The sequence below is a fragment of the Ceratotherium simum genome, chromosome 10, assembly GCF_057802395.1.
Source record: "Ceratotherium simum simum isolate JZ-2026a chromosome 10, ASM5780239v1, whole genome shotgun sequence".
NCBI lineage: Eukaryota > Metazoa > Chordata > Mammalia > Perissodactyla > Rhinocerotidae > Ceratotherium > Ceratotherium simum.
In genome coordinates this window covers 12634937-12652208 of record NC_141909.1, presented here as the reverse complement: position 1 = coordinate 12652208, position 17272 = coordinate 12634937, and the positions used below count along the sequence as shown (strand labels likewise).

At 37.1% G+C, this 17272-nt stretch overlaps 1 protein-coding gene across 1 annotated transcript in view; it reads left to right on the top strand.

Annotated features, from left to right (window-relative positions):
* Positions 1-17272, top strand: part of UBAC2 (UBA domain containing 2) — a 166340-nt gene that overhangs the window by 104433 nt on the left and 44635 nt on the right. The window contains exon 6 of the mRNA XM_014781853.2: positions 240-287. Within this exon, the coding sequence (XP_014637339.2) occupies positions 240-287 (48 nt within the window). The remainder of the gene's footprint in view (positions 1-239; positions 288-17272) is intronic.

Here is a 17272-nt window from a genome sequence, read left to right as displayed (position 1 = left end):
CAACCAATCTGTTTTAGGCTACAGAAAGGCAGAGGTCTTGGTTTAAATAAAAAAAAGAAAAATTAATATATTATTTTCTTTTACATATCAGAATTGATATTTGTTCATTTTCTATTTGTTTATATTAAGATATATATAATTAATACTTAACAAATGGTTACGACTATAGTTTTTTAAAATAAATATACTGTGACTAGCAGTCGAATTTCAATTTTAGTTGCCTTTTTTTTCTTTTATAGCTTTTCACCTCTGGTTCCTACATCTGGATTGTAGCCATAAGTGGACTTGTAAGTATGATTTCCTCTCTTCCCCCATTCCCTCTCTTTTCTGAAGAAACTTTAGGAAAAATGCCATATTTAGATTATGGGTCATATTCAGTTGTCTCCAACGTTCTTTTAACCATGTCAGGTTCTGTCTTAATGTTACTTCCTTAATGATGAAAAAGGGCCAGTTACACGGATAATTGAGATGAAGGATTGTCTCAATTTTCAAGGTAATTTTGATGAAAGTTTTAGCTGAGTTTCTTGTCAGTGGTGTTGTTTTTAAATTACATTAGTAGTCCAACTCATAGAAGGAAAAAAAAATGATAGAAAAGAAAATGGAGAAGTTGAATTTACTAAAAATAGTGAGAGATATTCTGCTTGTTTTGTAAAGAGACATTGTCATGCAAGGGAAAAAAATAAGGCTAAGTGGGAAGTCAGGTGGATTGGAACTGACGGAAGACTCATCGGGCATGCGGCCAGAGAAGAAGGGAACGAGCCGAAGGGTTTGGCTGGCGTCCTCATTCTGTGTGCTAGAATGTCTTCATCCCACCCATTCCCATGCTGCTGTATGTGATTTTATTTTAATAAGCATTTGTCTTAAACTCTATTTATGAGGTTTTTAACAAGAAATCTAGAGCACGAAATTGAGCTTTATTATCTATGCCTTAAATTTGAACTCCGAAATTTATATAAAAATAAGTTTATAACTAGTGTGTATGGAATATAGTTTTAATTTATTTCTTGAAAAAGACTAATAAAATGACAGAATGGATTCATAGTAATATATATAACATGAAAGGGAAAGGATTTGGAAATAGCTATGCATTCCACTGCAGACATTTTAAGTACGTTATCACTATTTGTTCTTGTTTCCTGGGTGAATGGTATTTTGGGCCACTGTGTCATGACTTTAAATCTGCCTACTTCCCTCCTTTCTTTATGCTGTCTATATTATTCCTTTTCTGTGTTTGTTCTTTTCATATACAACTTAATCCTTTATTCCTCACAGCTTCCACTCAAAATTCTGGGGATTAAAGTCACTTTGTTCTCCTCTCTAAATATTTTTCTCAGATACTCAGTTATCTGGTTTGCTTTGGGACCACAAAGCTGAACTCCACTGTGAGGTCTTCAAACCCTCTGAGCCACCTGGTATTCTTAAGACTTGTAGTGATTTAGGGATGGCCTGGGGTCAGACCAGTTCTATGGGGCACAGTTGCCAGGCTCTCCCGAGTCTAATCTCATCCCCACTTGAACTGCCAGCTTGATCGACAACTACTTAACCAGCCTGCGTACAATAAATAGATAGTTCATTGCCTTCATAATAAGAGCAGCATGAGAATTTACTATTTCTTTCATGACACATTTTGTTTCTCTTAGCAGTGATGGTCTTGAGTCCTTTTTTGTATGTTTTCCTAAAGCATTCAAAAATTTGAGCAGTACCTTCATTTCATTATGTTGGTTCACTGTTGATTGATTTGCTCTCATTATCTGAACCCTTCTTTAATAACTCATTGTGTGACTCATTTGTTTTAAGACGTCCCATTTTGTTTCTTTATTCTGTTTTCAGACTCTTGGTTATAAATTAAGTGCTTGCTATCACCTCAGAAAGTTTCATTTTGTGACATTCGGTGCTCTAGAATTGGAGTTTGCATTGTTCATCTCTTTGTAGTCTTTTTAAAATCTAAAATATGCATGTTGTGGTCACAGTCTTTTCGAGTACTTTTCCAGTGTTTAACAGGTAGTAAGGTGCTTCTTTTAGTTTTTTTTAAAGGAATCAGAAGTTTAACAAATTTTTACCATAAAAATCCCTTGTTTCAGAAGAGTGAATAGAGTTGCACAGTATTTGGAGTATAATTCCCGGATGAATTTAGCATTTAAATAATCCTACCGTTAATAAATACCTCTGAGCTAATTGAATGTTCACTTCTTAGAGTAATTAATTCAGCCAGCGTTACTGACCTCCTACCTTGAACACAAATCTGATAAATCTTCATATCATCCTTGTTCTTTCTCATTATTCCACCATAATTAGATGATACTATGTTTACTTAAAAGGATTAGTATCAGTGATAATCATAGCCAGTTTTCCTTCATGCTGTATCATAAATGTTGGTGCTTGTTTTGAACTTAATGAATATTTTATTTCCAACTTTTTTCAGAAAAACCACATTTTTATTATGAAATATTTAATACAATATGGTATACTTTAGATAAGGATAATTATAAAAGAGGATATTAAAATTATTTGTGAATGTTTGGTTTACATGCCACTGATTAAGGGATCAAAGTCTGAGATTTACAAAGCCACAGCTTGTGCCAGATGTCTCTTGCTCAACGTGACTTCTCCTCTCTCCCCATATATCAAGTGACTTCCTTTTTTTTTTTATTTTTATGCCAAATAAAATACTAAAAAGAAAATAAATTCTTACTACCAAAAAGAAATGCACAGATGGTATTCAGTGTTTTGGGAGAATGTTAGAAGACCTGTTGATGAAATGTCACCTTTTAGCATTGAAACCACTAGTTCTCCTAACATACTGTATGTGTTAAGGAAGTAATTTTATTTCAATCTGGCAATTATGTGTTTTTTAAGAGAAAGAGCTTTTTTAAAAAAAAGACATTTGTGTAAAACATAAGTCATGTGTTATCTGCTGTCATAGAAACCAAAAACTTTACTCATGCTTTTCTGGAAAGCTGCCAACTTTGGATTTAGTTTCTTTTATTTAATTATTGGTGGATTTATTTTGGTTAGGCTAATTTTTCTCTCTCCTTGTGTCACTCATTCTTGTATGATTATAAATGTTTCTAGATATGTAACTTTAAACTGTGCAACTGATTAAAAGAGGAGGAGGTTGATAAATTATATCAGTACAGCATTTTAGTAGGGGGGAGCCTACTTTCTGTCTTCAGTGGTGTCACAGAAAAGAATGAGGACTAAATTTTTTCTTGAGTTGACGGGAGAAAAAATGTTTAGCTTACTAGGAGCAATAATAAGTTAGTTGCCTAGGACTGCTGTCAGCCTTCAGTTCTGTTCTGTGATCCATCAGAGATTCCAGCTGCTGCCCAGAAAAGGGTAAACAACATTTGGTTGTGCTGAAAGATTACTTTGAGATCATTCACGTGTATCATTGATACATGTTTTTATGTTGTGTTTTTCCTTTGGCAATTCTGGTTTTTAATACCAACATTTAATATTTAAAATATGACTATTTTCATGTAAGGTTGCAAAATTGTAATTGGAAAGCTTGGTTGTAGTAGCCAAGTGAAATATTTCAGTTTAAGCAAGAACTTCAAAAATGTTACTATACACTGCTTCCGTCATATTCTCACCATCGTGTTTAACTGTTCTTTTTAATGTTTTCAGTAAGAGACCTTCAGAAACTGAGACCACTCATATATAGTCACAATTCCACTAGTCTTGTTACACATTAATACTTTTTTTCCTTAAAGAAAATGTTGCTTACTTATTGAACTTTATTTAAGTTCTTTTTGCAATTCTGCAGAGAGCCTTTGGACCATCCATATCCCCACACTTCTTCATTTTCTACTGTTTTATGAATCACAGTAGTGAGTCATTACCACTAGGATGTACCCTAATTCTCAAAAGCTGAAGTCTCAGGCCTGAGCTGATTCTGGCATGATTAAAATAGAAAGACCCTGCTTTTGCCAATTTTCTCTTTTCACAATTCACATATTTATCATCATTTGGTCCTCTTTCAAACTACTTGAGAGCAAATTAGCAGGCTGTATTTCTCAGGCTCCAGCCTTCTCCCTTCAACATATCCCTTTACAGTCTACCCATTTCCTGCATTTGTTACCTGTTCCGTACAGTATATCAGACTTTGATTATCTTCTGATCAAGCAACCTTAGTGTTGAAAAAAAATCAGTCCGACCCAGTAGCAAGATTAGAGAAACAGATTGACACCAGGTTATTTAGCACTTTGAATGTGGTCTGAGTTTGTATTTTTCTCTGTAGGCAGTGGGGATTTTTAAAGCTTTTCCAACAAAAAACTTCACGATGGTGCACAATTATAGAAGTCTTATTAGGGTTTGTAAATCAGAGAAAAGGGGAAGGGAAAAGTGAGCAATCTTGAAGGAGTCAGGATGGCTCATTTGTGGGCTGTGATTGGCCTTTCTCTCTTCCCTCCACAATAGTTTTAAGGACAAAAAATAAAACGTTGGCTTATGGTAACTGTAAAAGAAAAAGCATCAGACAGAACCTGATGTTGATCAGCTTTCCAAGTCATGATATGACATTAAGGGGAAAGGTCATGGAACTAGCATAATTTACTGTGGAAATTTAAACTTGTTTGGAGTAGGTTTTGGAGCTCTGATCCACTTCCTGGGTGAATGAGAATGGAGTGCTCTGTGCCTTCCTCTGCTCTGCATGTCTTTCTCTTCTCTTCATGCTTCCTTTTCTTCTATTCTTGATTCTTTCTTCCCTTAGATCTCTCTCCAGATTGACCAAAGAAGAGTACAGTGTGGCCGATCAAAGAACTCATTTGATGCCCATGGTTTTCAGCTGAGTTTTAGGGATTAAGATTATTTTCTAGCAATGCATTGAACATGAGGACAGAGCTGCAGAAGGAAGTCAAGGCTAGTTAAAGCTGTGAAAGGACCAACTGTAAAGTAGAAGACAACAGTAGATCCTTAGGAAACATGCATATTTAGAGGGCACTTTCACCTTCTTGTAGTTAACATAGTGTTTATAATCCCAACGCTGAATTGAGCGCTTATCAGTCCACTGGGCATCACACACCCACTCTCTCTCTCTTACTGGTTCCTTCATACCTTCTCTCTTCCCCGCTTTTCCCTCCATTCCTCTCCATGCCCCCTTCCCCTGTCCTGACCTTAGTTAGCCTGAGCTGATTCTGACAGGATTAAAAGAGAAAGAGCCTGCTTTTGCCAATTTCCTCTTTTCACAATTTCTGAAAGAAACCATCTGCCTCTGCCTTGTTGTGCCAATTGCAGCTCAGTCCAGGGCTGACAGGGAGGGTCTTATTAGGCAGGTATTACACAGGGAGGGAGTGACTAATAGACTTTGATTTTTAAGTGTTCAATGTAGAATAAATGAAATTGTGCCAATGTCTTGATAAAAGTGGCACAGAAGTGCCTTATAAAATATGGCTATAAAATTTTTATTACTGCAACTTCTCTTTTTTTGCCTATAGGCAAAAACCTAGCCTCCTTTCAAAGACTTTCAAAATTCGGCCTCCTCATGTACCTCTCACCCCTGTGTGCTGTGTACTGTGGTAACACTGAACAGTTTACTGTTCCCGAAGTCTCATTTATCTCAGGATTCTGTGCCATTGTGTAATCACTTATTTTCTTTAACAAACACACAGCACTTACTATGTACCAGGTGCTTGTGGTAGATTGTTATTTGTTCAAATATTTTTGTTTGTTCAAAATATTTCCTGCCCCTCTCTACTGGGGCCCTCCCTACAGCGCCTGTGTGTGCCCTGTTAACATCAGGCTTTATTCTGTGGCTTACATTAGCCACTAAAATACAAACAGAAGTGATGAATGCTTCACAAGCAGAAGTTTTAAGAGCCATTGCATGGTTCCACATTGCTCTGTTCCCTTTGCCATGAGAAAAGCATGTGCCACATAAAAGCTGCTCTTTCAGCCCAGACCTCAGAATGAAGAAGACACATGGAGCAGGGCTGTAAGATGAGTAAGAAATAAATGTTTGTTATAAGCTACTGAAATTTGAGATAATTTGTTACCACAGTATAACCTAGAGAAAAACACTAATTCAGCTCTTTTCTAAGCATTTTACAAATATTATCTTAATTAGTCCTCATAAAAACCTGATGAAGTAGGGACTATTATTCCCATTTTATAGATGAAGAAACTGAGGCACAGAGAATCGAAGTAATTTGCCAAGAGTATAAGCTGATAAGTAGTGGAGATAGAATTCAAAGGCAGGTGCTCTAGCTTTAGTGTCTGTTCCCTTAAGAGGTAGCTTTGCATAACCACATGTACTTCTTTCAAACTATATCCCTTCTTTCACCATTAGATCCCTTCTTTTTCTAGCAAAATCTTACTCATTTAAGTCCTGACTCTGAAGCTTTTTCTGAGTCAGCCCTGTCTTTCAGTTTAGGATTATACTTTATTCTCTATAATCCCTAGTGCCTAGCACAATATCTGGCATTTTATCTACCTTCTATAAATAATTGTTGAGTTTCAAAATTCGCTATTATCAAAATAATAATTTCTGTGCTATAAAACACTGTAACGCTTTGTGATAATCAGGATGTTTTCAGTGTGTACTGCCTTACTAGGTTCTTGTTACAATCTCTACAGTGGTTGAGAACCTGGACTTGCCATTTTAAAGATGGGGAGGCTTAAGTTCAGTTGGAACTATCTATCAACTGATGGATGATAGAGCCAGGACCAAAGGCCAGGTGTTCTGGTCCTGGTCCAGTGGGTCCAGTGCCTTCCACTGCATGTTTCAAGGCTCTCATCCATGTTTGTTTCAACCACAAGACACTTACATACAAAGCTATTCTTAGATCTTCTCTTGACTACACCACTAAGGTCACGCCTTGTTCATCATCAATGTAGACACAATTCTGGAGGGAGACCCTGGATATGAAGAAGTTTTAAAAGTACCCAGAGGTGCTAAAAGACACATAGCAACATCTTTCTGCAGCCCTCGTTATGAATTTTGTGGGCTGACCTATGTCCAAGAACACTTTATCCCATTGGCAGCCTTTACTTTCTTTGTGATATGAAGAATCTAGCCTATAGCTATACTTTCTCTTCTAAGATCGTCAAGGTACTTAACTACTCCTCCATGTGATGGATTAAAAATGCAGCTCAAACCTCATTTTTCAACGGCTCGTTGTCTTGTGTTTCTGGCATTGTCATGTACCAGAAAGTGAAGTAAAGATGGCTTTAAGAAAGTTTAAAGGATGATTTAAAATATACTAAGCTGGTTCAGTACTGCTGCTGGTCAAAGGAAAAAGAAATGGAGATAAGGAAGAGGTTACTAAGAAAGCACCCATATTTTAAATTTTAGATGATAACTGGTAGATTATCATGTCAGTTGCAGCACAGAGCATTTTCCCACAAGGTCTTCACATTGTTTTCCTATGAGGAAATGAAAAGACTCGAATCAATTTTGATTATCACTTTAAACTGATTTTCTTTTTTAATAGAGTGTCCAATGTTCCTTCCTCTTTGGGGCTGATTGTGTTGATATTTCTCTTCTATCTTGATGATAACCTCTGGGAAAGAACTACAGTAAAATCAATGCATGTGATTTTGAACTTATTCATTATAGACAGTATAGCTTTTTATCAGAAGTCTTCTCATATTGGTTTATGTTAGCTGGGAACATTTTCTAGATATCAGAAGTTTTTGTTGCTAAAGATTGTTTTTAGTCTGCTAAAGTCCCACCTCTTATAAAATTTAAAAGAAGATTTATGTATCTAAAAATGTCTAGACTTTTCTAGATCTTCACCTACACTTTTTTATGAAAAATTCTTTTTTTCTCTTTTTTTGGTTTATTAAAGTGTTATTTGCATACAATAAAATTCACCAATTTTAAGTCTACAGTTTGGTGAATTTTGGTAATTGTATACAGTTGTAACCACCACCACAGTCAAGATAGAAAACTGTCCCCTCACCCTGAACATTTTTTCATTCCTTTTGCTCTCTGTCCTCTCACCCAATTGTCATCCCCAAGTAACCACTGATCTTCTTTATGTCATTATAGTTTTGCCTTTTCTAGAATTTCATATAATTGAAATTGTGTAGTATGAAGTCTTTTGGGTTTTACTTCTTTCACTTAACGTGATATTTTTCAGATCAGTCTATGTTTTATTACTGTTTCATCCCTTGTTATTGTATTAACCTGTGGTCTGGTTGCACCACAATTTGTTTGTCCATTCACCAGTTGAGGAACATTTGGGTTGCTTCCAGGTTTGAGTTATTATGAATACTGCTGCTTTGAACATCTGTGTACACATTTCTGTGTGGACATATGTTTACTTCTCTTGGGTAAATACCTAGGAGTAGAATTGCTGGGTCATATGATAAATGTATGTTTAACACTGCAAAGTAATACCATATCATTTTACAAATTTTTTTCCATACGGATATGTAGCATTGTTCCATCACCATTTGTTGAAAAGACTCTTCTCCTTTGCATTACCCTGGCACCGTTGTTGAAAATCAGTTGACCAGTGTGGGTCTATTTCTTGCCTTTCTTTTCTATCCCAATGATTTATATGTCTGTCCTGATGCCAATACCATACTGTCGTGAGTGCTTTTGCTTTTTGGTAAATCTTGAAATCAGGTAATATAAGTCTTCCAACTTTGTTCTTTTTCAAAACTGGTTTAGCTATTTTAGGAACATTGACTTTCCATATGCATTTTTAAATCAGCTTGTAATTTCTTCAAAAAAGAAAAAACACAGGGTCCAGCCTCGTGGCCAGGTGGTTAAAGTTCCACGCGCTCTGCTTCAGCGGCCCAGGTTTGTGGGTTCAGATCCCAGGCACGGACCTACTTCACTCACCAGCCATGCTGTGGCAGTGTCTCACATACAAAAAAATGGAGGAAGATTGGCACGGATGTTACCTCGGGGCAAATCTTCCTCACCCTCCCTCCCAAAAAAAGAAGACAAAAAACAGTGAAGATTTTGCTTGGGATTGAATTGAAACTATAGATCAATTGAGGAGGATTGCCATTGTGATGATTTTAAAACATGCCCACGAATTATTTTATACTTCAAGAGGTGGAGCTTAGTTCCCCTCTCCTAGAGTGTGGGCTATACTTAGCGATTCACTTATAATGAATAGAATATGACAGAAATGACAGAGTGTGACTCCAAAGGGCAGGTCATAAAAGACACAGCTGCTTCCCTCTTGCTCCCTCTCAGATCATTTGCTCTGGGGGAAGCCAACTGCCATGTCATGAGGACATTGAAGCAGCCCTGTGGAGAGGTCCACATGGAAAAGAACTGTGGCCTCCTGCCAACAGTCAGCACTAACTTACCAGTTGTGTTTTTAAGCCACCTTGGAAGCTGATCCTCCAGCCCCAGTCAAGCCTTCAGATGAGTACAGGTAGGCTGACATCTTAACTGCAGCCTCATTAGAGACCTTGAGCCACAAACGCCCAATTAAGCCACCACCAGATTTCTGACTCACGTAAACTTTGTGTATAATAAATGCTTATTGTTTTAAGCCACTGAGTTTTGGGTAATTTGTTATTCAGTAATAAGTAACTAATACAACCATTCTAACAATATTGGGTCTTCCAATCCATGAACATGGTGTATCTTTACATTTATTTAGCAATTCTTTAATACCCTTTGCAGTTTTTAAATTTTCAATGTACAGGCCTTGCACATGTTTTATTAAATGTATTCCTAAGTACTTGTGGGTTTTTGATGCTATTTTAAATGGAGTTGTTTTTATAATTTTTGTTCCAATTGTTTGTTGCTAATATAGAAATGCAGTTGATTTCTGTATATTGCTATTGTATATTCTGGTGTACTGCGATTTTGGTAAATTTGTTTATTATTTCTGATAGATCTTCTGTGATTCCTTAGGTTTTTCTACATACATGATCATGTCATCAGGAAATATGTTTTGTTTATATGTTTTACTTCTTCCTTTATAATCTGTGCCTTTTCTTTTTCTTGCCTAACTGTACTAGCTAAGACTTCTAGAACAATGTTAAATAAAATTGGTTAATGGACATCCTTGCCTTGTTCCTGGTCTTAGAAAGCGTTGAGTTTTTCACCATTGAGTCTGTATCTATAAATGCAAAAATCGTTCCAGATCTTCATATTCATTTTTAGTTTATTTTTTTTAGTCCAATGTAAGGAATAAGTTTCAACATAAGCCTATTTTCCCCTTAATTTGAGTTTGTTCAGTCAGTTTATGAAAGTGAATATACTTTTAAAGGGGAATGGTCTCCTTGTTAAAAGGAATATTAAAAGATATTTACATTTAAGCACCTGATTTGTCTCCTGATATATTTTATCCTTAGTAACAGAACCTTCATCTTATTTGGGCAGCAGTGCCTCCAACTAAAAGACCACATTTCCCAGTTTTCTTTGCATCTAGGTATATCTGTCAGACTAAATCCTGGCATCCTGGCTGTTGAGCTATAAATACATATTGGTGGGACCTCTGGGAAGGCTCTTTAAAGTAGCCTTTTGCCCTTCCTTATTTTCATCTCCCTGCTGCCTGGAATGCAGTTAAGATAGTTGGAGCTTTTTTAACATGAGGGAGAAATAAACTTCTGTTGTATTTAAGCCACTGTTATTTGCAGTTTTCTGCTTTGTACAGTTAACCTAACCCTCCTGATGCATGATCTTCCAAAAGGAAAAGCTTAGAGCAGCTTTCTAAGACAGGGTGTTAGAAACAAATAATCTGTGATCAGTCTAATTAATTCTATCCCTATTGTAATTAAATTTCCCAAGAATCAGAAGGATATCCAGTGTTTTAACTATGTACTTCAAAATGATATTAAAAGAGATACGAGAGCTATAGGAAGTTCATCTGAATCACTTCTGCACTTGACAAAGAACAAGACAGCAAGACTCTTTCAATAAGTGCTAAAGCCCCACGATTCTGTCTGTCATGAAAAGAACAATCATTTCATAATTAATCACAAATGGCTTTTGGCATCCCTAATTTGCGTACATATTCTTTGGGTAATAAAATAAATAATTTCTGAAGTTCCTTCCTTCTTTCCTTAGCATTTTCAGTGGAGAAGAAGGAATAGGAAAAGGTCCATTAGAGCAGGGGTTTTCTTTGTTTTGCTCTCTGCTACATCCTAGTGTTTAGAACACAGCCTAGCGCATACTAGATCTCCAGTAAGTACGTGTCAAATGAATAATTGAGGCCTCAGTGGGTCTAGTTTCTTCAGGACTTGACTGCATATGAAGTCTGTATGATGGGGTCCAGGTGCAAGGGGACGTTTGTTCCCTTGGCTCCGCCCTGTCTTGTGAAGGCCCCCTTGTCCCTGTGGGAAAGCAGCTCCTTGTGTTTATCCTGTTGTCCCATTAGATGATAGGTTTCTGAACGTTGGGACGATGGTTCACAGAACCCTGGCAGTGCCGTTTGCTGAGTGGGTTTTTGTTCAGCCACAGTTGGCTGGAAAAAGAGATCAACAAACACCTGGGTGTCATTGCCAAGTCATGGTTTCTCACCTTTGCCTGTTGTGGTTTCATGCTAATACTCAACAGGACCAGAGGACAGTTGAGGTTTACTCTCTATGATCAAGAGTGTTTCACATGTTTTCTACCCAACAAGTTAAATTCTTTATTTGCCTCATGAACTTTATTTCACAATTCCCTTTTTAAAAGGACTAATAATCTGAAGAATCGGAATAAGTATTTAATTGATGTCCATGTTTATCAATGGCCTAAAAGAAAAACAATTTCCTGCTGTTTTACATTCTCAGTTCTATTTGTGAGGTAATAGCTTCTGATGTTGGCTTGTAGGGGGCTCCTGGCTCTTACCCAGAGCTGTGGCCTGGCTCTTTGGCCTGGGCTTTCAGCTGCATGTGGCCCAGAATGCTCTCTGGTTGCCTGACCTCTGGGTTCCTTTTCCTGGCCGGGTTCCTGAACCCTGCTGCTCAAGTGCTTTGATTCCAGCTCTAGACACTAGGCACTTGCTCCATTTCATTGTGTCTGGTCATCCTGGACCTGACTGCTGGTCTGCTCGAGACCATTGCTGCCACTTGGTCCCCTGTCACTGGGCCTCTCAGCCTCTTCTTGTGCTTCCCGGCTCTGAGGCCCTGCCAGACCCCTTCCGCTAGAGTTTCCTCTGGCCTCTTGACATGCAAATCTGAGCATGCAGTCTATTTTTAAAGCCTCTTGCCTGTTTTTTCACAAACTCTGTGAGTTTCGAGAAAACTCTCATTCAGAAGTCCCAATACAAGTTTATGAGATAATGAAAATTAAAGTTGAAAGTAATGTATAAATGGAAGGTAGTATTATAATAAGTGATACTGTCTCAAAGGTTTGGTAGTAATGAAGTATAACTTAGATAAAATTTAATGAGGTTATTCTTATCCCATCTTGTCTTAATATAGAGTGGTGTTGATTGTCAAATATTTATAGGAAACTAAACTCTTTAAGCACTTTATATTTTAATCTTTTGTGAATACCTAAAACATTTTACAATAGCGTGTTATTTATTTGACAACTTGAGATCATGCTGGTGTACCAGAGGCAGGACAGGTGAACTCTACCTGTTTGTCATAGGGGAAAGTATAAACTTAGCACCAAAAACGTATGTCTGCTGTCAACTTTCCAGTCTCCTTTAAAAGAACCTAGGATAATTTATTTATCTATTTTTGTGGAGCATTCGTTCATTTGCCATTCTCCCAGCAAATACGTAAAGAATACTTACTATGTGCCAGGCACTATTCTAGGCACAGAGGCCAGACAGGGATCAAAACCAACCAAAATTCTTCTTCCAGAACATATATTCAAATAGGAAGCAAACTATTAGGATAGAAATTTAAGAAAATGAGCACAAAAACCTTATTTTATCCCTGCCAGAAGTTGCAGTAGTGTACTTGTTTATTACTGGGTTGGGATATCCTAATTCTTCATAGGGTAGTCCTACTTACTAAAATTGAATACACAATTTTGTGAGAGTATACATGATAGCGGGGGATGGGGTAGGGGTAGACATGGGCAGGAGAGTGAAAATCTTTAACCTTCGTCAATTCCTGGAAGGAATCTATGACCTACTTCCCCCCTCAAATTAAGAACCAGTACTAAATTGTGAACTCCTTAACTACAGGCAACAACTATGCATTTTCATTATTTTTTTCCTGATTTCTTTAAAAGACGTATGATTGCATAAAGCAAAAATAACACTGCATTGATGGGTTTCTAAGATATATAGGTGTAATACATAAGAAAAAAAGTATCACAGTGTATGGGGTGATGTTAAATGGAACTATACTCTGCAAAGTTTTTGTATTTTATTTGAAGTAATTTAGTATTCTAAGCACATTGTGATGTTCAAGACTCATGTTGTAATCCTTAGAACAAACAGAAGAAAAAATGCAATGAAATATTGCAAAAAAAAAAAAAAAAAGTACGGCCAGCCCAATGGCATAGTGGGTTAAGTTCACGTGCTCTGCTTCAGTGGCCCGGGGTTCGCAGGTTTGGATCCTGGGCGCGGACCTACACACCGCTCATCAAGCCGTGCTGTGGTGGTGTCCCATATAGAATAGAGGAAGATGAGCACAGATCTTAGCCCAGGGCCAATCTTCCTCAGCAAAAAGAGGAAGATTTGCAGTGAATGTTAGCTCAGGGCCAATCTTCCGCACCGCAAAAAAAAAAAAAAATCCAAAACAAAACAAAAAAGCAATAAATTAAAATGAAATACTAAAAAATGTTTGCTTAATACACACACAAAACTGGAAAGGAGAAACAAAGAACAAAAAACAGATGCGACTAATAGAAACCAAATAGCAAAATCCAACTGTATCAAGGTAAGTACAATAAGTTTGAATAGCCAAACACTCCAATCAAAAGGCAAAGGTTGTCAGACTGAATGTAAAAGCAAGAAACTGCTATATGCAATCTACAAGACACACATTAAATACAGATACAAGGAATGTTGAAAGTAAAAGGATGAAGAAAGATATATCATGGAAACAGAAAGCTGAAATGGCCACATTAGTACCAGACAAAATTGACCTCTGTATCAGTATTACTAAAAACAGAGATGAGGGCCGCCCCGTGGTGCAGCAGTGAAGTGTGCGCTCTCTGCTTCAGCAGCCCAGGGTTCGCAGGTTTGGATCCCAGGCGCGCAGTGACAAACCACTTGGCAAGCCATGCTGTGGTGGCGTCCCATATAAAGTAGAGGAAGATGGGCACAGATGTTGGCCCAGGGCCAGTCTTCCTCAGCAAATAGAGGAGGATTAGCATCGGATGTTAGCTCAGGGCTAATCTTCCTCACGCACACACACACACACACACACACACAAAACAACAACAAAGAGGGGTACTTTGTTATGATAAAACAGAGTCAGTTATCAATGTGTGTGTGCCTAACAAGTTTCCAAATACAAGAAGTTAAAACAGGCAGAACTAAAGGGAGAAATGGACAAATTCACAATCATAGTTGGCTACTGGAGACTAAAAAATAAAATTTTTTTAAAAATTTTTGTTGATTGCAGTAACATTGGTTTATAACATTGTATAAATTTCAGGTGTACATTGTTATACTTCTATTTCTGCACAGATTACATCATGTTCACCACCAAAATACTAATTACAACCCATCATCACACACATGTGCCGAATTATCCCTTTCACCCTCCTCCCTCCCCCGTCCCCTCTGGTAACCACCAATCCAATCTCTGTCTCTATGTGTTTGTTTATTGTTGTTATTATCTACTACTTAATGAAGGAAATCATATGGTGTTTGACCTTCTCCCTCTGACTTATTTCACTTTGCATTATACCCTCAATGTCCATCCATGTTGTCACTTAATTCAAATCTCACAGTTCTGATTTGATCAATTTTTTCATATTTTTCTATGTTTATAACAACATTTTACTATCTTCAGCTAAATCAGTGTAACTTTGCCGTTATACAGCCCCATTTTCTGTTTTCCTTCCTACCCAGATCTTCAGAAAAGGATCTACTTCCTCGCCTCCAATTCAACTGTATATTTTTTTGCCATATTTACTTCCTATCTCTTTCTTTGTTAAAAAAAATATATGCTTGTTACCAATAGTGCCACCCCCCACACCTCCCCTTCCCTCTCCGTCTATCATCTGCTGTAGAAGAAACCAGTCCATGGTTCTGTGCTCACTACATAAGTGTGTGTCCACTAATAGTCTATGCTATTATTTTATGTTTTGAAATTTTGCAAAAATATGAATACAATATATGATACCTTTTAAAAAACATATTGATACATGTACACTGAGTTTATTTTAACTGCTGTTTGGTATTCCATTGGATGAATAAACCACTGTTCCTCTACTGGGGACACTTGGTTTCCATTTCCTAGCTGTCACATATAGCATTGCAATTGAGTGTTCTCTTCATCTCTGCTAGGCATTGTCAAATTGCTCTCCAGAGTGGTTGTACCCTTTACCTTCGTTCAGGATTGTGTGAGAGTTCTCAGTTCCCCTCATCCTTACCAAAACTTGATACCAGATTTTTCAATTTTTGCCAGTTATTGTTATAGTTAACATTATTCATTTTAGATTGCATTTCTCTAAAAACAAGTGAGGATAAAATCTTACGTGTTTGTTGGCCGTTGAATTTCTTCCTCTTATGAAATTGCCTTTTCATCCGCTTTTTAAATTGGGTCGATTGTCTTTTTCTTATAAATTTATAGAGTTTCTTTATATGTTCTGAACTCTACCTTGTTGACTTATAAGAATTCTAAATACCTTCTCCCAGGCTCTTACTTGTCTTTTCACTTCATTTATGGTAACTTTTGGCGTAATGTAGTTTTTAAATTGTGAAGTGTATGTTTTCTCTTATGGCTTGTGCTTTATGTTTCTTATTTACAAATCCTTCCCCATCCCAATGCCAAAAAGATGTTCCTTCTGTATTTTGTACAGAAAGATTTACAGTTTTATAAATTATATTTGTGTCCTTAATCCATCGGGAGTTTGTGTATAGTATCAGGAAGGGGGACCTGTTTTGTCTTTATCCTTATGTATAGCTTGTGTATCCTTTTCCCTCTAATTTACCCGTTTGTGCTGTATACCAGGTGCCCTTGTACTCACAAGTCTGTTTCTACGCTCTTGTTCTTTAGGTCTATTTGAGTAGCTCTACATAAAGACCACACTATTTTGATTACTCAAACTTTATAGCATATCTTGAAATCTGATAGGTTTTATTATGTTTCTTTAAAATTACCTTGGCTATTCTGGATCCTTTATTCTTGATTTTAAATCTTTTAATTGTGATATATATAACACATACCAAAATGTGCATGAACTGTAAATGTCATGAAGCCGAACCAATCACTAAAAAGTGCACACACCCAAAAACCCCCACACAGGTCAGAGCACTGCCAGCCCTGGAACCCCTCGGCGCCCCTCCCTCCCTTGCCTGCTCTCCTGGGACATATGGTTGTCACCTTCATGCTTTGCTTTATGATTTTCCCACTTGATGTATAGTTCAGATTGATCCATTTACAAAAGTGGAATCATAATGTATGCAATCTTTTGTGTCTGACCTCTTTGTCCCAACATTGTGTTTTTAAAGTTTAAACCTTAAATATTCCATATGAATTTTAGGATTGACATTTAAGTTCCAACAAAAAACCATGTTAAGATTTTATTTTGAATTTATATTAATTTGGCGAAAATTGGTATCTTTTTTGTATCTTCCCATTCATGGATGTGATATCTTTATTTATTACTAGGATTTTTTAAAATTTCCTTTATTATAGTTTTTTAGTTTTCTCTAGAAAGGCCTTACATATTTTTTTATTCGATTTATTCCTGAGTATCTCATAGTTTTTGTTGCAGTTATCTGCTGATAGTTCATTGTTTTTTCTTTCTAGGCAGTCTATGTTTTTCTCTGGTTACTCTTAAGGATTTCTTTCTTTGTTTCACTGCAATAGATCTAGATATAAATTTCATTTTATAATCCTTCTTGAGACTCTTGCGTTTTCAATCTGAGGATTTATATTCTTTATTAATTCTGGAAAACTCTCAGCTATTATCTCTTGAACTGTTGTCTCCCTCTCCCCATATTCTCTCTGTTGTCTTCTTCTGGAAGCTCTATGAGACATTCACTGAGGGCCTCTGTCTGAATGGAATCCGCTTGTGTAGAGCCGCAGGCCTCCTGTCTGGGCCTGTTCTAGCCCCCTCAGAGCCTCTTTGATCCATGCCCTGCAGAGCTTTTACCTTCTCACTGTAGAGAAGAGGAGAGTAGATATGGGCCATGCTCTGTGTGGGGAGGAATTCGGATTGCTTCTTACACAGAGTTAAGTAATCCTCCACTTCACTCCTGCCATCCACAGTAGCTGGTGCCTCTAGTCC